This window comes from Conger conger, chromosome 1 (genome assembly GCF_963514075.1).
Source record: "Conger conger chromosome 1, fConCon1.1, whole genome shotgun sequence".
Taxonomy (NCBI): Eukaryota; Metazoa; Chordata; class Actinopteri; order Anguilliformes; family Congridae; genus Conger; species Conger conger.
Genome location: NC_083760.1, coordinates 83,936,652 through 83,960,825, shown reverse-complemented (window position 1 = coordinate 83,960,825; position 24,174 = coordinate 83,936,652). Strand labels below are relative to the sequence as shown.

At 40.4% G+C, this 24,174-nt stretch overlaps 2 protein-coding genes across 2 annotated transcripts; one reads left to right on the top strand and one right to left on the bottom strand.

The window, feature by feature from the left end:
• The first annotated feature begins 8,955 nt into the window (after positions 1 to 8,955).
• On the top strand, positions 8,956 to 11,869 carry LOC133105938 (urokinase plasminogen activator surface receptor-like). Its single transcript, XM_061215993.1, has 5 exons — positions 8,956 to 9,101; positions 9,503 to 9,622; positions 10,291 to 10,434; positions 10,745 to 10,858; positions 11,553 to 11,869. Exons 1-5 carry the CDS (start codon positions 9,053 to 9,055, stop codon positions 11,741 to 11,743), a joined length of 618 nt encoding a protein of 205 aa, XP_061071977.1. The 5' UTR covers positions 8,956 to 9,052; the 3' UTR covers positions 11,744 to 11,869.
• Positions 11,870 to 20,749: 8,880 nt separating this feature from the next.
• LOC133137721 (interferon-inducible GTPase 5-like) lies at positions 20,750 to 23,031 on the bottom strand. Its single transcript, XM_061256086.1, has 2 exons — positions 23,023 to 23,031; positions 20,750 to 22,401 (listed from the first exon to the last, which is right to left on the bottom strand). Exons 1-2 carry the CDS (start codon positions 23,029 to 23,031, stop codon positions 22,102 to 22,104), a joined length of 309 nt encoding a protein of 102 aa, XP_061112070.1. The 3' UTR covers positions 20,750 to 22,101.
• Between the last annotated feature and the right edge of the window lie 1,143 nt (positions 23,032 to 24,174).

The following is a 24,174-nucleotide window of genomic DNA, read 5'->3' as shown; positions in this document are numbered from 1 at the left end:
ATCTCCCTCGCCACGTCGTGTAGCCTATGATAATCCCGCTTTACAGAAATATACAAAAGACGAATACACGTGCAGCAAAGACACATTGTGTTAACTGCGGTGATTCGTAGGCTATAAATTAAAAAGATTCGAATAAAAAAAATACATAAATCTGCTCAGCGAAAGTAACGAATTTATATTTATGTCAACTAGCCAATAGTTGATAAGGTTCACGAACCACATCCGAGTCGCCCAATGGAAATATAATCACTAATTTCCTCCACAATGCCGTCCAATGTATCGACTATTGAGTTATAAAATAAGACTTTGCTTACCTGGGTGTTGGAAAAGCGTTGAAACCTGTCAAGCTCGTATCCCTGGCAGTGGGAACTGGAAGTAGCCTGAAAATGAAACTAACCAATAGGCCTACAAGTTCAGTAAATACAATCTTTTGTGTTACGCTGCCCTCTATGTGTGAATACATGTCTTTACATATCAGATCGGCTGACGGAGAAACCTGTTTTTTTATTTATTGTTTGCCTATATCTTAAATTTAATACATGCATACAGTGTGGTGCCCTGCTGGATGAGAGAGAGAGAGAGAGAGAGAGAGAGAGAGAGAGAGAGAGAGAGAGAGAGAGAGAGAGGAGAGGGAGAGTCAAATTTGTGAATTTTGTGAAAATTATTTTTATTTATTCTTTTTTTTCTTTAGGTGCCTCCATGGCACATCTCAATTGTCCAGCACAGACAAGTGCTTTCTTTTCCAAAAAAATTCAAAAAGGAAAACCGGGAAAAAAAAATAAGTCCGAAAATGGAGAAAACAAAAAGGGCCGGAATTCACGTGGCCGCGTTCTTCTGTCTGTAGCCCGCTCAATCCTGGCGCTGCCCCCCCCCTGTGTCTGGCGAGCACCGTACACGCCTAATCGCCCGTCTGGGGTGATCCCGTCTTGGTTTAGAGAGAGAGAGATTAGTTGGTTTATGGCGGTATGCTCACGTGAATCCGGGACTTTGAAGTTTCGTCCGCGAGGTTTCCTCCGTATGCATGAGCTCTCTCTCAGTCGTCTCCGAAATCACTCCCCGTTTTCCTGGGGTGGATTGTTTTATTTCTTTCTTTCTTTCTTTCTTTCTTTCTTTCTTTCTTTATTTATTCATTTATTTCTTTCTTTATTTCTTCATTTCTTCATTTCTTCATTTCTTCATTTCTTCATTTCTTTATTTCTTTCGTCCGTCCGTTCGGTTGCGCGTTCATGCACACTGGCTAAGGGTATCTCGTCCCTCCGTCATGAGCCCCGTGCGGCGTTTGTGTTCTCCTTTTGAAGGGCGCCGCTCTCTTTCCCGAACTTGGTTCAGCTCGCCCCGGGGGTTGCTAGCCTTGGTGCTGATTCCCCTTCCGGTCTCTCTCCAAGCTGCCGCTCTCTTAAATAGGACATGGGAAAATATTCGTAGTTAATCAGCTTCCCCAGCTCTTGGCGTCGGGCCGTTCCACCCCAGTGGTGTACCGATCCCTGGTCGGGCCACCACAACAGATACACGCAAATTAAAGAAAAACACGTAAAACACAAAAAAGTTTAAATATTTCATTATTATTATTATTTTACATATAATACAACTGCAAAAACAAACCAAAAACTGAATTTTTAGTTCTTGAGATTAAGAACGTCCCCTACAGGCCAAAAATAAATAAATAAAATAATAATAATTAGCCTACCTCGTCTAGCCTACCTGGTTATAAGCACAATCATAGCAAATTAAATATCGTACAATTATTCATAGCTTTAACAGCTTTCCAGTTATCAGTGGACAGTTATCAGTGGTACTGTTCAAACACAAAATTACAATAAAAAGTGGTTTCCCATGAAAAAATCTATATTTGTGTGAAATTTAGCATATATAATAATTACTTTTTTAGTTTTATTTCTATCATAGACATACTATCCAAACAATACAACAGAAGGGCAATTCTGAATAGATCATTGATGAGCAAAAAGTCTCAATAAAGTGTTTTATCATGCAAAAATTGTGTAAAACAGTCTCAGAGTCAGTTATACAAAATAACAAAGGGCATCAGAGTCCTTCTGAATTTTCTTTCAGATAAAATGTTCTGGGCAGTATCTACGGATAATTCTAAATTAGACATCTCTACCCTTGTCATATATGTATGTGGAAGCAGCCACCCTTCAGCTGGCATCACTGTAAACTAGGGGTAGTTTGAGTTAGATGATCATCCTAGATTTAAATAAAGGTTCTAAACATAATACTATTATTGCTTTTTAAAGATAAAGCCCATATCTCCAACAGGCACATCACAGGAGTAGAGAAGTGAGATGGAGGAGAATGGCAACATTGTGTAAAACTCTCCTGCTCATTGAATTAGCAACATTGTGTAAAACTCTCCTGCTCATTGAATTAGCAACATTGTGTAAAACTCGCCTGCCCATGGAATTAGCAACATTGTGTGAAACTCTCCTGCTCATTGAATTAGCAACATTGTGTAAAACTCTCCTGCTCATTGAATTAGCAACATTGTGTAAAACTCTCCTGCTCATTGAATTAGCAACATTGTGTAAAACTCTCCTGCTCATTGAATTAGCAACATTGTGTAAAACTCTCCTGCTCATTGAATTAGCAACATTGTGAGTCAAGGAGCTGACTCACAAGACGGATGATATCAGAAAACCAACTGTCAAAATTAAAGATTCTTTATGAATATCTCTATTATTCTATTATTTCTTATCTGCCTGATGGCTGGCAGAAACTGTTTAAGTGTTTTAAAATGTATGACATAATACAAGTGTCTTAGATGACAAAAACCTGTTCTAGTGATATTTAAAAAAATATTATGACTGTTTTCGCTAGAATATATGTTTCTTGAGATTAAGACCAGAGATTCAAATCCCGTGGAGTGGACAAAAATAAATAGCCAAGATTTTATCAGGAAAATTAAGTGAAAGCTAAAGGAAAGTTTGAACCCCGATAATGAGGAAAAATACAATAAGAGATGAAATTCCAGACAGCCTACTGGATTTAATAAAAAAACAAATGGATTTTTCCACAGAAAATTACAGAGTGATCTGTTTATCTCTTTCATAAATATCCTATTAAGCTCAAGAGATGGTACAGCATAGGTCAGTCATGAATGTATTACAAAGTTGATGAGAGGGAGTGAAAACCTACAAGATGGTAGATCACCAGGAACAGGGTTTGGAACTGCTGCTGCTGGACGTTATGTGGTCATTATGATTGTTGGTGATTGGTGGGCTAATGTTCATTTATACACTTTTATTTTAGTTGAAGCAGAGAGGTGACTATTTGGGGCAGAGACCAATGGGGTATTTCAAGTGGCCATTGGTGGGCCATGGTGAATTTATGCATGATGTTTGGTGTACATATGAATTATGCATGATGTGCGTTGCTGAGTGGTCCTGTGTAACTTGGTTTACAGGTCATGTTAATAGCAACACAGTATATAGTGACTTGATATCAGAATGTTGTTTTTGGAGAAAGATGTTGCAATGTGCCACTGAATATTTTCACATACCTGTCCTCAACCCACCACCTCTACTGCTGTAACCACAATCTGCATCTAGCCCTCATCCTGCAAAGGTCAGCAGCCTGCTGAAACCAGCTAAAACCATCTTGAGATTTCACTAAGAGATACATTCGATCATTCGATCCTCATCTCCACAACACACTGTCCCTGCTGTCTTGTAGTTTATTACAGTCATTTAGCAGTTAAACACGTTTTAATTTCGTTATATCCAGAGTTACGTTCCACGTTGTATGTGTCTGTCTGTTTCCCCCCTTAAACTCTACAGGTGAAACCATCAACCATTTCCATTTGCTGTCCCTGCTGTCAATCATCATTATCCTGGTCCCGCCTCCACCAATCACGTCCCTCGTCTGTTTACATAAGCTGCGTGTTGGCTGTCCCACGTAGGCTATGCTAGGCTTGGTGGCTCATTTGATTGAGAACCCTGTCGATGTATGTTGTTTATCTGTTCTCCTACTTGTGTGAATGTGCTTGTCCATGTATAGGCCCTGGGGCAGGTAAGACAGAGGCCTCTATACACTGTTGCTGCACGTAGGGTGAACAATTGTTTAGACACCTTAAGAAAGGGGTGATTGCCACCTATGTAATTTTGGGTTAAATCTGTAAATAGCACCTCCACTGTACTTTTGTAAATAGACTTTTATTGCACCTCAATTCTGGTCTGTTTGATTATTTTCACCCCATAACACTCAAATATGTCCTCCCGGTCATTTTATTTAATTATTATTTTGTTGCGTACTCCCTCCTACCCCTGGACGCCTGAGAAACGTAACATCCAGCCATATACTGATAAATTAGGTTTTCTTCTGCAACACACCTTGTGCTGTCCTGAGTTTTTTTTTAATTGTCTGTATAGAGCTGTTTTGGTGGCTTTGGTTTTTTTAAAGTCAGTGTATCCATAAACTGTATTTATGGATAAATAAAATTAAGCACAAGCATAAAAAATACATTTAAAACTATAAAACCAGGTGCAACTGAACAGTTAATAAAAATGACTCACTTGCGATAGGAGATGGCACACAGTGATTGGAGGAAGGATTTAATAGCTTGCACAACACACCTTTTCCTGTCCTGGGAAAACACACCTTATTTTGACTGAGATTAACTAAGTTAAGTAAAATGTATTGCCAATTTAGCTTTCTTTCATTTTATTTACAATAATTTGTATGGGTTGCAATCATTTTGAAAAATTAGATTACTTAATAAAAAAAAACATTGTAAAAGCTCTCTGTGTTAACATGGTCAGCTCTCTGTGCTAACATGGACATCTCTCTGTGTTAACATGGACATCTCTCTGTATTAACATGGTCAGCTCTCTGTGTTTACATGGACAGTGGCGAAAGTGGAGTGGAGAGAATACAATCGTGAACGAAAGGGAAAGGGATCGCATAGCAAAATAACAAGTAAATAACTAACTGACTACCTAATTTATAAGATCAACATGGTTCAAAAGGTATGGAAAGGCTTTTGGCTCGGTCTAAAATATTTTGCGGTCATTTACCCCCATTGCATGGTGATAACAAAGCATTTTCTGGAACCTTATGCTATTGCACTGTAATGTAAGCATTACCTCGAACCTTCTGTGGAGATGGTCAGCACCTTTTTATGTTTTTGATGCACATATTTGTTTAGCAAATGAACATATATTTCTATCCTGTTAAAAGCAGAAAGTGCGGGAGAGAGTAAGCAAAGGCACAAAATCAGTATTCAAAGCTTTTACGCGACAGGGATGAATACAGTTGAGGTGTGTCACACATGCTTATGGAGTACATTTTATTTCTATTGGACTAAAATAAAAGGCTGAACAACCAGTTGAACTGGAAAAAGCTTTGTTAATTACTCTTGATGACATTTAAAAATTGTACAAAGTCAAAACAAACCCATTATTCTTGCACCATCGCAAATATGCAAGTCTTCCCTACTCTGTCATAGTTGAATTAAGAAGATACAACTATGACAGAGCTGTTCACATTGTGACTGAGGATTTGCTTTTGCTGATGGAGATTGAGAACACTATCGGAATGTCAGAATCATTGGGTCCACAGGTGCTGTCTACATTCACAGACCCTCCACTGATGCGTGATGCCAATAGAAGCAACATTTATTAATAGCTCACCTCCGCTCAGTTGAGATAATGATATACTACATGTTGAGCATTTATATTGAGTGCTAAAGCACCACAACATAAGCATTCAAAACTATGTAAATTCAGGCTATCCGGCCACAAGACTTCAGCCGACATTGGAACGTGGCCAGGGTCCTGATCTATTTGATAAGTTATAAAATGTACTGTATCTTTATTTTGTCGTGGCTCAAAACCTGTGGTGGCACAGATGGTGCAGTGGGTAGCACTGCCGCCTGACAGCAAGGAGATCCTGGGTTCGAATCCCCGTCGGCCAGGGCCTCTCTGTGTTAAATAACCACTTATACTATAAGACATGGAAAGTTATATAACAAATCTGGTAGTGTTAATTGATGTTTAGTGAGCCAATGTATTAGAGTAACCTATAATTAACTAATTCAAGCTGGAGCCTATCCCAGCATACATTGGGCGAAAGGCAGGTCACTAGTCCATCGGGGTACTCCAGTTTCCTCCCACAGTCCAAAGACATGCAGGTTAGGCTGATTGGAGAGTCTAAATTGTCTGTAGGTATGTGTGTGTGAGTGAATGGTGTGTGTGCCCTGCGATGGACTAGTGACCTGTTCATTCCTGCCTTTCGCCCCAATGTATGCTGGGATAGGCTCCAGCCCCCCTGCAACCCTGTTCAGGGTAAGCGCACTAGATTGTCACTGATAAAGCCTGATCTTAGCCAAGTGATGGATTCACATAAAAAAAGTTCATATACAGTCAGTCAAAAAAGTTGCAGTCGTCCCTTAAGAAGTTTTTCTGTTGATAAAACAGTGCTTGTCCGGAATTACAGGGGAAGGGAAGGAACAAAATGGATAACAGGAAAAATCAGCAAGGTACTGGGATCAGTTACTTACATGGTGGAGATACATGGTGTGTCTGTAAAGTGTCATGCAAATCATTTGTTTCAAAAGTAAAAAAAAAAAACAAGAATATAATAAGAAATGTAAAATAGAAGCTCTAAAATTTGCAAATGTATTTTCTCATTGTGAGATGCCAGATGAAACGATACAGGGTACCGGTTTAGCAGGGTGAATGACCGCAAAATATTTACTGCAACTGTAGATCCTGTTCTCTTGTGGGTTTTTTTTGGAATTAGACACACCCTACCACATTGTCTGGTGTCATGTTCTGAATATTTAACCTGCCTGTTTGAGACCGAGCCAAAAGCCTTTTCATACCTTATGAGAACCATGTTGATCTTCTAAATTAGGTAGTCAGTTAGTTATTTACTGGTTATTTTGCTCTGCGATCCCTCTCCCTTTCGTTCACGATTGTATTCTCTCCACTTACCTTTCTCCACTGTCCATGTTAACACAGAGAGCGGACCATGCTAACACAGAGGGCTGACCATGTTAACACCGAGAGCTGTTCATGAGAGCTGTTGTCAATGTAACTAAACCATTACCAAACTCTGGGACTGAGATGGAGCCACAGCCGACAGAGACTGGAGTGTGTACTTGCCCAGTACGGATTGTTAGCCACCACAGAGACTGATTTTATGAAGAGAAATTGAATTGTTAAAGACAACAGTTTAAAAAAATTATAATAAAATTTTGAATGACATTATGTAGTATAAAAAAATTAAAACAAACCATGTCTGTTCAGTAGTATTGTCTACCTGATGGACATGACAGGACAGATGTTTTAACAGTTTTAAACGTCTTATACTGTATACTTCGTGCAGATATGCTTACAAGATTCTGTATCCTCATCGGAGGCATCGTAGTTTTGCAAGAAGTGATGTTACCCGGATACAAATGGCCGATTGTTCAAAGTACAAATGTCCCATGTGCACATGTGCTCTTATGGTCTGTACCTTGATCATTATTAATTAATTAACCTGTTAAGCCCTAGCCGTATTTTCAGAAAAAACGCCTAAAAAGAAAAAGAAAAGATTGTGACTGTTACTATGCCTGAGTAAATTGGAATAAACCAAAGGAGAAATGTGAAATTTCTATCCTCGCCTGTTTTTCCCCCCTATCTGACAGAGGATAACACCATGCCAACAATGATTCCATGTAGAAAATTGCCATTGTTCATCTTCAGCAAGTCCTTGACTACAAATGTACCACATTTAGATAGAATTTGAGCAAAGGGCAAAGCCTCCACAAAGGTTTTAGTAAGGATACTACCAGGCGGACACTCAATTTGGCACAATTTGGCACAATTTGGCACCAAAGTGTGCCAACTGGGTTATTTTCCACTTCCAATGGAAACTGGCTGGAAAATACAACTTATGTCCATTACAGGAGTCTATTGCCATCTACTGGAGCTTTTGGATATGGCACAGCCTTGTGCACAGTATAATATCCATTAAAAATACATGAATGTACAAGAAATGTATCATTTTGTCTCCAAATGGAGTAGTTTTATTATACCAACTAAATATGACATACAATAATATAATATCCAAATATAAAGTAAAAACGAATGCCAATGTGCAATATAAAATGTCCACTCCAATAATAGAATAACCAAATAAAAAGTGATCAATGTCAATGTGCAATTAGAAAACAAAAATATCACAATTAGTGTAAACAATGTACTCTTGAAAACAACTATTGCGCATTCAAATAACGTATACAGCAACAGTCTTTGCGTTTGCGTTTGCGGCTGCACTGGTGGCTGTTTGCCAGGTTTCAGGTTTCAGGCTCCACTGTAATCAAATATATCAGAATAGCATGTTATGGAGGATATTTTGTTCCTATTGGACAAATATAAAAGGCTGAACAACCAGCTGAACTGGAAAAAGCTTTGTTACTTACTATTGATGACGTTACAAAATTGTACAGCCACTCACACATGATAGGCACATTGCTATAATACATTAGTCAAAACAAACCCATTATTCTTGCACCAACGCAAATATGCAAAATCCCCATGTTTCAACATGCCCTCTGGTCATTTGTGCCCCGGTCTTCCCTACTCTGTCATAGTTGTATTAAGAAGATACAGATTGCAGATTTTGCATTTTGGAATATAATTGTCCAATTACGATTCATAACCGATATTGTATGTATTGTCATCCTTACTAGTCTTTATCAAGCGTGTGAACACTTTTGGAGGACACGATAATTACACTGTAACTGCATGTACTTCGGCAGACGCAGTTTCCTCACTGCACCCTGCCATATTCGGTATAAAATATAATAAGCTACAGAAACCATGCGCCCTGTTCAGTAGTGTTGTCTACCTGATGGACATGACAGGACAGATGTTCTGCAGTTTGAAACCTATTGCCCCAATTTACAGGAACATGCACAATTTTAAGTTTCTATTCAGAGAAGTGATTTGAATCTATACCAGGGTCACGCCTTTACGCTCCTCAGATTCACAGTATATAAACGGTCGCAGTCTCGTTTTCATGGATTGCGCGCATAATACTGGACACAATGAAACTCCTATTCACCATTGCCCTGACGTGCGCACTCTTCTCCAAAGGTAATACCACTAAAACTTGCCCTCGTGACAGTTCGAAAGCAATAATGTAAACTGAAATTGTTGTCATTAATGGAATGTGGGATTTAGTTTAACATGTAGGCTACGCTGTCTAACACAGTATTCTCCTACAGACTATTGTTCAGCCCTTCTCAAATATTCACCCACTCAGTTCATGAAAACTGAGAAGCCTTTAGTCTAGGCTAGATTGGCTACTTCTGTTAAGATGCCAAATTCAGTTGAGGTAATTCTTTTGTGTTATATTATATTTGGCGTTTATTGTCCTGATTTTAAATAGAACTTTTCATAAAGAGTGACATAGAAATGAGCTCGTACTTTAGAAGGGTCTGCAACTGTATATTTTTAAAGAATAAAATAAGTATTTTTTTCCAAATATATTTTAGCATACCCACTGAATTGTTTCGAGTGTGCAGCCACTGGTACTGGACCATGTTCGCAGACTCCAAGAACATGTCAAGCAAACCAGACCAAATGTGCCAGTTTCACAGCAGCAGTCACCGCGGGTGAGCTAGAACGACGACAAGATGTGCATGCTAGCAGGTGTTCTTTTACCAACAGCCTTTACTAAATCAGCTGATTGTACAGTCACCCAAGGGGATATGGCCTCTAATTTGCACTTGGCATTTTTTCCAGGCATTAGTCTGTAGTGATTCCAAGCAGAATCATCTGAATTGTGATGAGGAGGATTTCAGTCTTTCAGTTTGTCATGGGTTATGTGTAAATAATTATGTGCAAAATATAGATTATTTTTGTCTACTGGTTTGGTTGATAAGGAAAAAGAGGACAAACAGGTTTGTTGAGGCTTGCCTTGAAGTGAAACACACATTAGAAATGATATAAACTCCTGAGGCCTGGCAAAAAAGTTAACATAAAGTTTTTTTGACATAAAATGGGTGACAAAAAATGTATGAGATTTAGACCAAAAACTCATGTCCCCTACAGGGTGTTTTATATGTAACAGGCTTTGATTTAGATTTTTTAAATATATATAAAAATCACTGCACTCATCCTCCATTTAAATAAGTGACACTGTATTGCGTTATTTGATGGCTGAAGATATACAACTCCCGGCGACAGCAGTGTTGCATATTTCACATGGAGACAAATTGTCTTTGTTGATTGTGATTTTTATTTTTGATCTTTCTTGACCCGTCTGCCTTTGGGTGTTTAGGAGGGATCCAGACTACTACAAAGGTGAAGTCATGCGCCATACCAGCTCAGTGTCTCAGTGGATCTTTTAACACTGGAATCTCTATGACAACTGTTGAGACCCAATGCTGTGAATCCAACCTGTGCAACAATGAAGAACCACCAGGTAAATATTCCATATTTACATTTTGACAAGAGAATTACAGGGTGCTAAGTGAAATTTTTGTTCAATGGTTTAATTTCCCTCATTAGGTCGCGGTTTACCTCTGAATTAACCAATGGCTGATTTATTGGTAGTCCGGTGATTCACAATTAGACATCAACTCCAAGCTCACATAACTTCAATGTTTACCATTTTACTTTTTTATTTTTACTTTATGTTATGGTTATGAAAAGGCAGAGCTCCCTGCGTCTTCTTAAGTCTCTTTTTGACTTAATGTCCAGAATTCACACATTATCTTATTGTCCTGTTATAGCATTACCAGAATCCAGCACCAATGGAAAAAAGTGTTTCACCTGTGCAGCTGATGATAACTGCACAAGTACTTTGGAGTGCCAGGGAAGTGAAGATCGCTGCTTTACGTTCACAGGTGAGAACTATCTTATCTTGTAATTTTATGCTGGGAATAGACATGGCACGAATGTAACTAAAAATATGGGCATTGATCATTATTAATTAATTATTAATCATTATTAACTAATTATTTGGGCATTGATGTTGTTTTGCATAAAGCAAACCAGAATGTTCTGACAGAATATTTTGGCGTAAAGGAAACCATTCTGTAAAAAACATCTTATAGCTGAAATGTATTGCATTGAAACCAATAAATACCACATTCAATCAGAATTATTCATTATACATCTGTTTTTAGTGATGAGGCATATTCCTACCCTTTACATGTGAGAACTTATGTCCACCTGGTAAATTATTATGGCTATAATAATTTGGAGGAGTTATTGAATTTGAATTGCAATAATATTAGATATTGGTTACTTAATCTGCAAGAGGTTAAAATGTAGCCCCTGTAGGTACCTTGGTAAAACAAATAATAATTCTGAAAACTGTACACTCAGTTTTGCAAACTGTGCGCTCAGTTTGCCAGACTATACCCTGGATCGGCAAACCAAATGCACAGATTGTAAAACCAAGAGTACAAATTACCATGTTAAATATTAACACAGAAATTTTAAATATTTTTTAACCTAGGGTAACTAGGGTAACTTTAGGCAGATGCATCAATATTATTTCTTGAAAATTACATTTTCTTCCCATTGTTTCTGAAGTGCCTGCAGTTGGGATGGTGAAGGGATGTGCATCCCGAAGTGTCTGTTCTGGATCCCTGATTGCTCAACTGGGAGCTGATGCGGGCCTGAACTGCTGTGAGGGAAACTTGTGCAACAACGCCCTGCGCATCGGACAGAGCATCCTCTTCCTCCTCCTGGTGCCTCTGGCCTCCTTCTTCCTCTTCAACTAAGCAGCACTTTGACCTGCACAGCCACCCTAACCCTCCTCGACTACTCGAGGATGGTGCAAATCAAATAAATTCATACAATGTTGGTTAAACTTGTTCAATTTGATTAAAACATTTTTTCTAATCAAATACTTTTAATGGTTTTATCATTCCACTTCTCTGCCTTTAACTAAATATTCAGAAAACATTTAATGTTGTTTACATTATAGGTAACAGAAATTAGTTTGCGCAGACAGGGATGTAAACTGCAATTCGACTGCTTAGCAGAGGCATACAACCGCGAGACGATTATTTTGCTTGTTTGAAATAAAAATGTAAAGTAAAATGCCTCCTTGTGTCACGTAGAATCACATTAAAGAATTGCATAAGGGACACCTCAGTGATCCACGTTATAACCTACATTGTTTGAACATATAGCCTACAGTGTTATTGATATGCCTTATGGATATTCAAAACACACTACAAAAAATATCTGGTTCTCTTCTCCAAGGAGTCAGTCAGCAGTCATTGCTTGTAATATAGTTGTAACGGTGCTGCAGAACTAATTATAAGTACAATTTAAAGGTTGCCGTTTCAAGATTTTATTTTGTGTGGCAGCACAGTGGTGCTGTGAATGCTATAGACAATGCAGTAATGCTATACATGCAGGTGGCACCCAGCACATGCTTGGATCGGCTTCACCCCCCAAACAACCCTGACAAAGAGCAATTTCTGAAGAGGAATTTTGATCTGCCGTTTATTTATTTTCCCCCACAAACACCTTTTTTCAGCTTTCGGCCTGGGCCTCGTACCTACAATATGCAGTACAACAGCTCTCCCTCTCATGTGATATTGCTTAATTAACTACATTTGTTAATGGCAACTTTACCTTATTTTAATGTGTGACCCAACAATCTAATGCAGATTAAATTAAATATTTGAATCCCTAGCAGACAATATGCCTCATTCCAAAAATAGTTCTGGATGACTTTTTCCTTGATTATTTCAATAAAATTTTTTACTTAGTACACATTGTTACAATAGTTGCAATAATCTGCTGAGAGAGTGTTTCTCATATTTCACAATATTTTTGACATGATTCTATTCTTAAATCCTTCACCTTCAACTTTCAATAAAATTTTGTACCGGCTGAGATTAGTGTATATTCAATAATTCAATATGAACATACACCTTACTCTGAACAAAGTTAGTAGCATTTCTAAATTATGATCTGAATCAAAAAGGACTTTGGTCTCTATTGACAACAAAACAAGGAAAAGTGACTTTTCCTACCTTTTCTTCTTGTCAAGGAGAGAGACACACTCACGTCTGGGTGAAGAGAGGTGTTTTATATGGCAGGACAACATCATTAACACTCATGTAAATATATGCTCATTTATATAAATAAAAAAGACTGATGACTATGGGCACGAGGCCAAATGTATGTGTTACTTCTGGGTGTTCTTTATTTGAGATTAATGAGACGGGTGCGTGGGGGTTGAACCCAAAATGCACGACTCAGAAACAAAATATAAAGTCCCCTCAGGGCTTTATTCGGGACGAATCCCAGGAGCGTAGTCAAAACAAGCAAAGTCCATACACATAGATCCAGCCAATAAAACAATAAATAAACCGAAAACACGGTGCCGAGGGAAGAGGCGAACTCGTAGTCGGTAGACGTGCAGGGAGGTCCGGTAGCAGGAGAGCTGTCAGCGGGGCAGAAGTACGGGCGGGCGGCAGGCAGGGTCGTAGTCGAGGGCGATGCGGAAGTCGAAACCATAAACAAAACAGCGAGGCAAAGGTACAAAAGCAGTAGGCGAGGACGTAGTCAAACACAAGCGATGGTCAACGAAACCGAAATCAATAAACAGTGGTTGAAAAACATGCTTGATCTTAACGTGAAATGAATGGGCTATAATGCTCAAACGTTGCCTTGACGTACAAGAGGCAGACAATTTTGCAAAGAACCGAAGTGCGACTGGGCTATAAATGCGGGTGTAGACAGGTGTAGACAGGTTAGAGAGCAGCAAGGAAATGGAAAACAGGTGCGATGGATGACAAGTTTAACAAGGTAATTAGTAATCGTTAGTAATAAACCTATCCTGCCCTAGCATTAGTAAATTAGTAAATGACATGCACGAGAAACGTAAGGAAACATAAACACCTGATTAGTATGTTAGCATTACCCAATGCTGATCTAGCATTAGTAGATTTTAGTAAATAGACAAACGAAACAATTAGGGTGTGAGTGACAGAAAGGGAGAGAGAGAAAGCCGGAATGCAAGGTTTGCGGAAAGACGTGTGTATCAATGTGTATCAGGGTGTATGTTTAAACAACAACCAGTTCGCGTATTGTATTGTTTTTTTTTCTATTAGAGCAAATGTCTCTAACATTACAACTGCGGCCTAACAGCCAACCCCCAAGGCAACAAAAGCACACAACCTCCACCACCACCACCACCACCTCTGTGCCTGCCTCAATCTCTGTGCCTGCCCCTGTTTCTCCTCTTTCTCTCCCAACACAGACGCTGATGTTTCTCAACTCATGCTCTCCCAGCAGGAGGGCAGCTAAAGGGAACTGTGGCACAGCCCAAGACTGGATTAAGTCCTATCTCTCTGCCTGGTCCTCCCAGGTCAACTGGGCTGGTCATTCCCTTGTTACAGGAGTTCCCCAGGGCTCAGTCCTCAGTCCCCCCCTCCCCATTCTCCATCTACACCAGATCCCTTGACCCTGTTAGCTGTGCTCATGGCAAGTCATACCACTGTTATGCTGATGACACTCAACTCTTTCTCTCCTTTCCCCCCAACTGACACACAGTCACACCTATATCTCCACCTGCCTGAGAGACATCCAGATCTGGATGGACAGCCACCATCTAAAGCTCAACCCAGGTAAGACAGAGCTAATCTTCATCCCTGCTCTAACCTCCCCCTTCTCAGATTTTTCCATTTCGCTAGGGGACACCACAGTGACCTCATCCCCCAGTTCAAGGAACCTCGGAGTGGTGATGGACAACAAGCAGTGCAATTCTACGTTTGTGGCGTAAACTGAAAGGAGATCTAGCCTTTTCAGTGGCTGCCCCGAAGCTGTGGAACGCTCCGTCACTCCATGTCAGAACTGCCTCCACTATTCCAACACTTAAATCCCATCTGAAGACCCACCTCTTTTCTCTGGCTTTTGGAGACTATGTTGTTGTGTCCTTGTCTCTGTTTTTGTATGATGTAAATTGTCTGTAAAGAAAAAGTCAGGAAAAACAGTTCAGTTTCAGTTGGGCAGCCTTGTCTTAGCACTATTGTACTTGTATAGTGCTATGTGTGCAATGTGCAGGGCTAATTCAATCTGCAATCCATTTGCAGTTTTAATACATAGTCCTCTGTAGGTTTCCCCTCCCAGCATCACCCAGCCAAATCCCCGGGGTCACATTTGGCTCCCTTAGTCCGCATAAAAATATCCTGGATCCGGAATGTCCTCTCGGGCGTCGTCTGCCCCATCCAGAGCTCTGTCCATCACTCTCTCGGAGTCCTCACGCAGGTCCTTGATGGCAGACTTCAGTAGGCTGTACGAAGCCATGAAGGAGACGCCCCCTGAGATGATGTTGCCCAGCACCGGGATCCGACTCTCCAGCAGACCCGACAGGACCTGCTGGCCCAATCCCACCTGGGACAGCATGCCCTCCACAGTCTGCATTGAGAGCTCCCTGCCGGAGGTGGAGCGCACCTCTCCGTAGAGCTCCTGCAGAAGGGTGAGAGTGCAGTCAGAGGTGCCGTCGGTGGAGGAGACGGGAAACAATAAGCAAAGGACACTATGAACACTGTAAAACTCCACACTAACCAAATGACGGAATTTAGCGAGGGCCGAAGGGGTTTGCATGCTTGTCCTTCTGGTGTTGCTGGAAGAATATTAGTAGGATTAAATAATAATGAGAGTCTAGATCAGCTAATGAATAAACCACGTTACAAAGACAGTAGTACCGCTCTGCCTTCCGCTCTTTACTGGTCTGGGCTGACCAAGAATCTCCACAATAGGGTCAACACATTTACCTTCGTTATCTGACTACATTTAAGATATAATTTAAAAATTTGGGTTTGAAACATACGCAAACCTCGGGAGTGATTACACTCGACTTACATGCGCTACCATTACTCAATATATGCTCCCGGGGATTAGCATTATTGCTGAAATCTCAGTTTGGCAGAGAACTCAGAGGCTGAGAGTGTAGCCAACACAATACATGGAATATACTGCCATGATAGTTGCGAGCCCAGGTCGGCGTGCATTTACAGGGCTCCTTAGAGTTAACTTGACAGGAACCGGAGTAGAAACGCCCATGGGTTCCCTTCGCACCAAATTACAAGATGGATGCTCCACCAACCCTTTGTATGGGCCGAACTTGACTGCCTTTCCCAGCTTGGAAACAACCACGAAAGTACCAAGCCGCTGATCAGTCGGTCATTGGCCAATATTTGCCCCTGAGTATTCAGTTGTCATTTAGGCTGAAAAGGTACAAGATGAATTAGAGTCATGGAGATCACGCAAGTTACAAACAAAATAGTTTATTCACAGACAGGTAGGTGATTAGCTTTAGAATACCAATAGTCAATTACAAAATACACAAATTAAGAATAGAGATAGAGTAAATAATCATACCTAGCCTGCTTTGGCTACACACAAACACAGAGTATAGAATATGCCGTGTGGGAAGTCGAATGAGATCTTCCATTGCTACACATACATAGAACGTGCTGTGTGGCAAGTCGAATGCAATCTCCCCAGATTGGTCTGTCTCCCCCTGTCTTTGGTATGAAATGTATCTCATCCGATTCCTTGAATCATATGCTTCCTATAATATGATATAAATAATAAATGTGGACAAATTCAAATTCATAATATTTCGAATGTTGTCGAAATATCAGTTTGGAAAAGGTCACAAAGCTATTTCTAAGGCTCTAGGCCACCGAAGCACAGTAGTACCAAATGGAGAACACTTGGAACAGTGGTAAATCTTCCAAGGAGTGACCAGCCTGCCAAAATGACTGATAACTCATCCAGGTAGTCACAAATGATCCAAGAACACCCAAAGACCTGCAGGCCTGTCTAGTCTCAGCTAATATTATTATTCTTGACTATACTGTAAAGAAAAGAGACTGGGCAAAGGGATTCATGAGAGACTAGCCAGGTGGGAAGCACAGCTTACCAAGAGAGGCATCAATTCTCATCTCACTATTGCACAAAAAGCCCCTGGATGATCCCAAAGCATTTTGGGATAATGTTCTATGGACAGACCAGTTAAAAGTGGAACTTTTTGAATGATACGTGTTGTTTGGTGTAAAGCTAATACAGCATTTCACAGTAAGAACATCATGCCAAAAGTAAAAAATGGTGAAAGTACTGTGATGGTGTGTGGATGTTTTGCTGCCCTTAACAGTCTGAAACCATTCAGTGTGACAAATATGCGATAAAAAAAGGAAATCAGAAAGGAGGCAAATACTTTTTCACTGTATATGTTCTGTTCAATCATATACTTTCATTTCAATACATTTACTCTCACGTTTCAAAGTTTTTATTAAGTAATCTCATTTTTTTATGAAAACCATAAACAGATTATTGGCACCCCTAACAATTATTGTAAATAAAATCAACAAAATGAAATTGGTAATACAATTTTGCTTCATTTAGTTATCTCAGTCTGACGGAACTCCAGAGTTATTGGCACCCTCGATGAATATTCACAAAAAACTCACAAGATTCACAAACAAAAACTGTAAAATAAAAAATGTTTACTAACATAAGTTTTATTTTCCAACATGTGTAAAGCAGTGTGCTTTATTAATCATTCAATGGAATCAAACAAATTAAAACTTTTTTTAATCCCACAATTATTGGCACCTCTGGTTTAATACGGCAAACTCCCCTGGAAAACATCTGTGAGTCTTTTCCGATAATTTTAGAGAACACGGGGACTTTTGACCATTCCTCCATGCAGAACATTTCAGAATCATTGATATTCTTGGGATACCCCCCTCTGAAACTGAGATGGCCATTGCAGAACATGGTCATTGCTTTTACTTGACCATTTCTATGTGAATTCTGATGTATATTTGGAATCATTATCCTGCTGGACAATCAGCCTATGACCAAGTCTCAAATTCCTGGCAGAGGCAACCAGATTTTCTGCCAAGGGTTCCTGATACTTTGTTGAATTCATTGTGTCATTGATCTTAAATAGTGACAATTAACCCCTTAAGCCTCATTTTCTATTTGTATAGATAGATGGATAAAAATTCTAGTATCTATGTTTGGTATAGGCTCTCTCGAAAAACCCATGGAACCCATGTACCACCCTCTCGGACCAGTATTTGTAACGTAGTTGCACCTAAAATGCGTTACCCCCATCCGTGTGAAAGAAAATTCAGTTCAACTTCAGCTCATCAAAGAATCGACTCCGGGCATGTTATTGAACTGATGATTAAAAGGCATTTTAGCTAATGGCATTTTGTTTGTAACAGTGTATAATTTCTTTGGCGTGCATAAAACAACACAGCATTTTTTTGCCTGCACAACAAAAGTGGAGAATTTTCAATACATTGCACTTCGGCAAAAACAGTTCTTGACTTGAATTTATGCCAAAAAAATGTTGATGATTTGCAACAAAAAATATCTTTTGAAACATAGAAATATATAAATCAAATTGTGTTAAGTTTTGAAAACGGTACGTTAACATGTGCAAAAAGTGCTGCAGATAGAGTTTTGCTGGTGGTTGTGTTTGAGTGAGATAAGAATTCTTGAATTTTTAAAGATGTTTTCATTGAATTTGTGTGGGTGACCCTTTGCTCAGTATGTGCACTATCTGCCCCCTACCTGGGAGTGGGCGGAGGCTAACCGAGCGGGAGAAGCTCTGGTTGAGGAGCTCCAGCCTCATCTCAAATGTGACAGTCCAATTGTGTGGGTCACTCTGCTTCAGCACCATCTCGCTCACTACCTCATAATGTTCTCCCCCTTCTTTCAGGACCATAGTGGTGTTGCTCCAGTTGGTGATGTCACTTCCTGTCTTGGTTCTCCACAGCACAGTGGGCTGAGGGAAGCCCAGGGTGGAGAGGATGAGGATGACGCTGTCGCAGGTGGTCTGGATGGCAAGCTCAGGTTCCTCATATGCAGCTGAGCAGAGAACAAACACCCACAAATAAGTCGGAGGCATTAGCCGTAGCAAGTCCAGACAAATATGTAAATGTATACTCTATTCCTAAAAGAATCGCATGCCATTATAGCACATTGAAAGTGAAAGCATTTGCTGAACTGATCGATTAAAAATCCTGGGATGCAAATTTGAGACAGGGAAAGTCAGTCATCTATACGCATTAAAAGGCATATGATGCAGGATTTATTTCCTTGGTTTGCAGCTGTGTTCACAATCAAAAACGAATTTCCTCCCCAACTCTACACCACCAGGTTGACAAAGCTCACCCACCAATAAAATAACTGGATATTTTAACTGTCAGTAGCATCATATTGCAGACTACTGGAATCATGTCACTTTCAAAAGTACAAACTGTGAAGCAGTTGCGCGTATGTCAAAATGCACAACAGATATTTCCAAACGCAAAAACTCCCAATTCGCTGTCATATGCACAAAAGCTACAGGGTGGCTTAGATTTAGTTTAGTTGGGATGGAACATTCCACATTCGCCACTGCTAGGACCCATTTGGTTTCAGCCTGCTCTTGCCTGCCGCACTGCCAAATTATGTGACCTAAACAGGCATACCCACAAAAGCATCAATTCATTCATTGTTAATATTATTTTTATTTTTTTCACCTTTACATAGTATTGTTTTTTTTTCTATTAGAGCAAATGTCTCTAACATTACAACTGCGGCCTAACAGCCAACCCCCAAGGCAACAAAAGCACACAACCTCCACCACCACCACCACCACCTCTGTGCCTGCCTCAATCTCTGTGCCTGCCCCTGTTTCTCCTCTTTCTCTCCCAACACAGACGCTGATGTTTCTCAACTCATGCTCTCCCAGCAGGAGGGCAGCTAAAGGGAACTGTGGCACAGCCCAAGACTGGATTAAGTCCTATCTCTCTGCCTGGTCCTCCCAGGTCAACTGGGCTGGTCATTCCCTTGTTACAGGAGTTCCCCAGGGCTCAGTCCTCAGTCCCCCCCTCCCCATTCTCCATCTACACCAGATCCCTTGACCCTGTTAGCTGTGCCCATGGCAAGTCATACCACTGTTATGCTGATGACACTCAACTCTTTCTCTCCTTTCCCCCCAACTGACACACAGTCACACCTATATCTCCACCTGCCTGAGAGACATCCAGATCTGGATGGACAGCCACCATCTAAAGCTCAACCCAGGTAAGACAGAGCTAATCTTCATCCCTGCTCTAACCTCCCCCTTCTCAGATTTTTCCATTTCGCTAGGGGACACCACAGTGACCTCATCCCCCAGTTCAAGGAACCTCGGAGTGGTGATGGACAACAAGCAGTGCAATTCTAGGTCACGACTGCTGTCTGTTCTGGCCAGGTCAGGACAGCAGAGTCTTTGACCATTTCCAAGCGCAGACTGAAAACTCACCTCTTCAGGCTGCAACTTTTCCTCCCTACCCCACTGCTATAATTAGTGTGTACCATAGGTTATAGCACTTATGTATGATTATTTTAATATTCAGGGTGGTCAAGCTATTGAGAAAACATAGAAACAAGTACCATCACATATGTACACATACAATTTTTTTCTTGACGCCACAATTTTTTATAATTAAACAATTTGGATGTGGCTGAACTGCACAGTCAGTTTTTATTTAAGCTATTTTTATACACTTTTGTTTCACCTTGGAGAAATAACAGTACCTTTTTTTATATAGTGGGCTCCAGAACTAATGGCACCCTTAATAAAAATTAAGAAAAAAGGCTGCATAAAAACAACACCGTGTTTTTGTTATCGTGTTGTGAAAAAATATTTGCCCCCATCCTTTCCTCTGTGATTGCATATTAGTCACACGGAATGGTTTCAGATATTTAGCCAAAATGTAATATTAGACAATGGGAACCTGAGTAAACAAAAACGAAATCACTTTTACTATTTAATTAATTTAACGACAAAAGACACCCATATCACCCCTGTGAAAAATTAATTTCCCCCTTAATCTTAGTAACTGGTTGCACCACCCTAAGCAGCAATAGCTGCAATCATATGCTTCCTATAATATGATATAAATAATTAATTTCTAAAAGACCAATTCAGAAACATATAAACTGAAGTGAGAATTAGTTCATCCACAAACCGACATGGAGGAATCAAGATTTACCAGTGAACAATGATTTAATACTTTAGAACAATTAATAGTGTAAGCTCGATTCATGAACAACAGCTCTGACTGCATATTTATTTCATGTTGCCCTGGTTACAATGTAATTTGATCATGTACTACTGTATGTACTGTATATAACACTGAAGCCAAACAACAAAGGCTGTTTACAAACAACTTTTAACTGCTCAGGGAAATCAAATGCTGGATAACCAAAGCATGTCCTCTAGCTTAATGAAAGTAAGACTGATGTGCTATTGTTTGTCACCACAGACTCTCCCTGTTCATTAAAACACATGCAAGGAATCTGAGTGTGATTTCTGACTCTGCCTTCTGCTTTGACACACACAGATCAATGCAGTTGTTGAATGCAGCTTCTTCCACCTCAGAAACATTGAATCAAGCCAATCCTATCAGCCAAAGACTGACAGGTGGATACTGTCATTATACATTGGCGTCAGTCAGTCCTCCCAACTTCCCCTACAACTGGTTCAAGACGCAGCTGCCAGGCTTTTAACAGGCACCTGAAAGAGTGACCATATCGCTCATGTACTTGCATCTCTCCACTGTCAAATTGTCTGGTCCCTCCCTACCTCTCTGACCTCCTTTTCTGACACTCCAGCTCCAGATTGCTCAGATCCTCTACCCAACTACTCTTGTAAGTTCCACGTTTGTGGCGTAAACTGAAAGGAGATCTAGCCTTTTCAGTGGCTGCCCCGAAGCTGTGGAACGCTCCGTCACTCCATGTCAGAACTGCCTCCACTATTCCAACACTTAAATCCCATCTGAAGACCTACCACTTTTCTCTGGCTTTTGGAGACTATGTTGTTGTGTCCTTGTCTCTGTTTTTGTATGATGTAAATTGTAGTCTGTAAAGAAAAAGTCAGGAAAAACAGTTCAGTTTCAGTTGGGCAGCCTGTCTTAGCACTATTGTACTTGTATAGTGCTATGTGTGCAATGTGCAGGGCTAATTCAATCCGCATCCCATTTGCAGTTTTAATACATAGTCCTCTGTAGGTTTCCCCTCCCAGCATCACCCAGCCAAATCCCCGGGGTCACATTTGGCTCCCTTAGTCCGCATAAAAATATCCTGGATCCGGAACGTCCTCTTGGGTGTTGTCTGCCCCATCCAGAGCTCTGTGCATCACTCTCTCGGCGTCCTCACGCAGGTCCTTGATGGCAGACTTCAGTAGGCTGTACGAGGCCATGAAGGAGACGCCCCCTGAGATGATGTTGCCCAGCACCGGGATCCGACTCTCCAGCAGACCCGACAGGACCTGCTGGCCCAATCCCACCTGGGACAGCATGCCCTCCACAGTCTGCATTGAGAGCTCCCTGCCGGAGGTGGAGCGCACCTCTCCGTAGAGCTCCTGCAGAAGGGTGAGAGTGCAGTCAGAGGTGCCGTCGGTGGAGGAGACGGGAAACAATAAGCAAAGGACACTATGAACACTGTAAAACTCCACACTAACCAAATGACGGAATTTAGCGAGGGCCGAAGGGGTTTGCATGCTTGTCCTTCTGGTGTTGCTGGAAGAATATTAGTAGGGTTAAATAATAATGAGAGTCTAGATCAGCTAATGAATAAACCACATTACAAAGACAGTAGTACCACCCTGCCTTCCGCTCTTTACTGGTCTGGGCTGACCAAGAATCTCCACAATAGGGTCAATACATTTACCTTTGTTATCTGACTCCATTTAAGATATAATTTAGAAATTTGGGTTTGAAACATACGCAAACCTTGGGAGTGATTACACTCGACTCTTACATGCGCCACCATTACTCAATATATGCTCCCAGGATTAGCATTATTGCTGAAATCTCAGTTTGGCAGAGAACTCAGAGGCTGAGAGTGTAGCCAACACAATACATGGAATATACTGCCATGATAGTTGCGAGCCCAGGTCGGCGTGCATTTACAGGGCTCCTTAGAGTTAACTTGACAGGAACCGGAGTAGAAACGCCCATGGGTTCCCTTCGCACCAAATTACAAGAGCCATGCTTCATGTTTTGCTGCCTCAGGATCTGGACAACGTGCCCTTAACAATCTGAAACCATTCAGTATGACAAATATGCGATAAAAGAGGAAATCAGAAAAGAGGCAAATACTTTTTCACGGCACTCTATATGTTCTGTTCAAACTTATGGGAAAATCATATACTTTTATTTCAATACATTTACTCTCACGTTTCAAAGTTTTTATGAAGTAATCTCATTTATTTATATTGGCACCCCTAACAATTATTGTCAATAAAATCAATAAAATGAAATTGGTAATACAATTTTGCTTCATTTAATTATCTCAGTCTGACGGAACTCCAGAATTATTGGCACCTTGGATAAATATTCACAAAAAACTCACAAAATTCACAAAAAAAACTGTAAAATAAAAAATGTTTACTAACATAAGTTTTATTTTCCAACATGTGTAAAGCAGTGTGCTTTATTAATCATTCAATGGAATCAAACACAGTTTTCAATGGAACAAATTAAAACTTTTTTTTAACCCCACAATTATTGGCACCCCTGGTTTTATACGGCAAACTCCCCTATCTTTTCCGATAATTTTAGAGAACACGTGGACTTTTGATCATTCCTCCATGCAGAACATTTCAGAATCATTGATATTCTTGGGATACCCCCCTCTGAAACTGAGATGGCCATTGCAGAACATGGTCATTGTTTTTACTTGACCATTTCTATGTGAATTCTGATGTATATTTCGAATCATTATCCTGCTGGACAATCAGCCTATGACCAAGTCTCAAATTCCTGGCAGAAGCAACCAGATTTTCTGCCAAGGGTTCCTGATACTTTGTTGAATTCATTGTGCCATTGATCTTAAATAGCGCCCCTGGACCACTGGCAGTATAACATCTCCAAAACACCAACGGCCCACTGCAGGGTTCCCACACCTTCATAAACATCCAATTCACCAATGACTTTCAAGGATCAATAGCCTACAATTCAAGGATCCTTCGCAGCATAGTTTGAGAGACAACAATTAAAAAGAGGCTTGAATGTGTGCCTGTGCAGGTCTTGCCTATGTTCCAGTTGCCTTAACTTAGCAACGACAAAATAACAAGTCTTGCCAAATTCCGAAGACGTCCTAAGAGGCTTTGCATTTAGAGACACTTCCAATT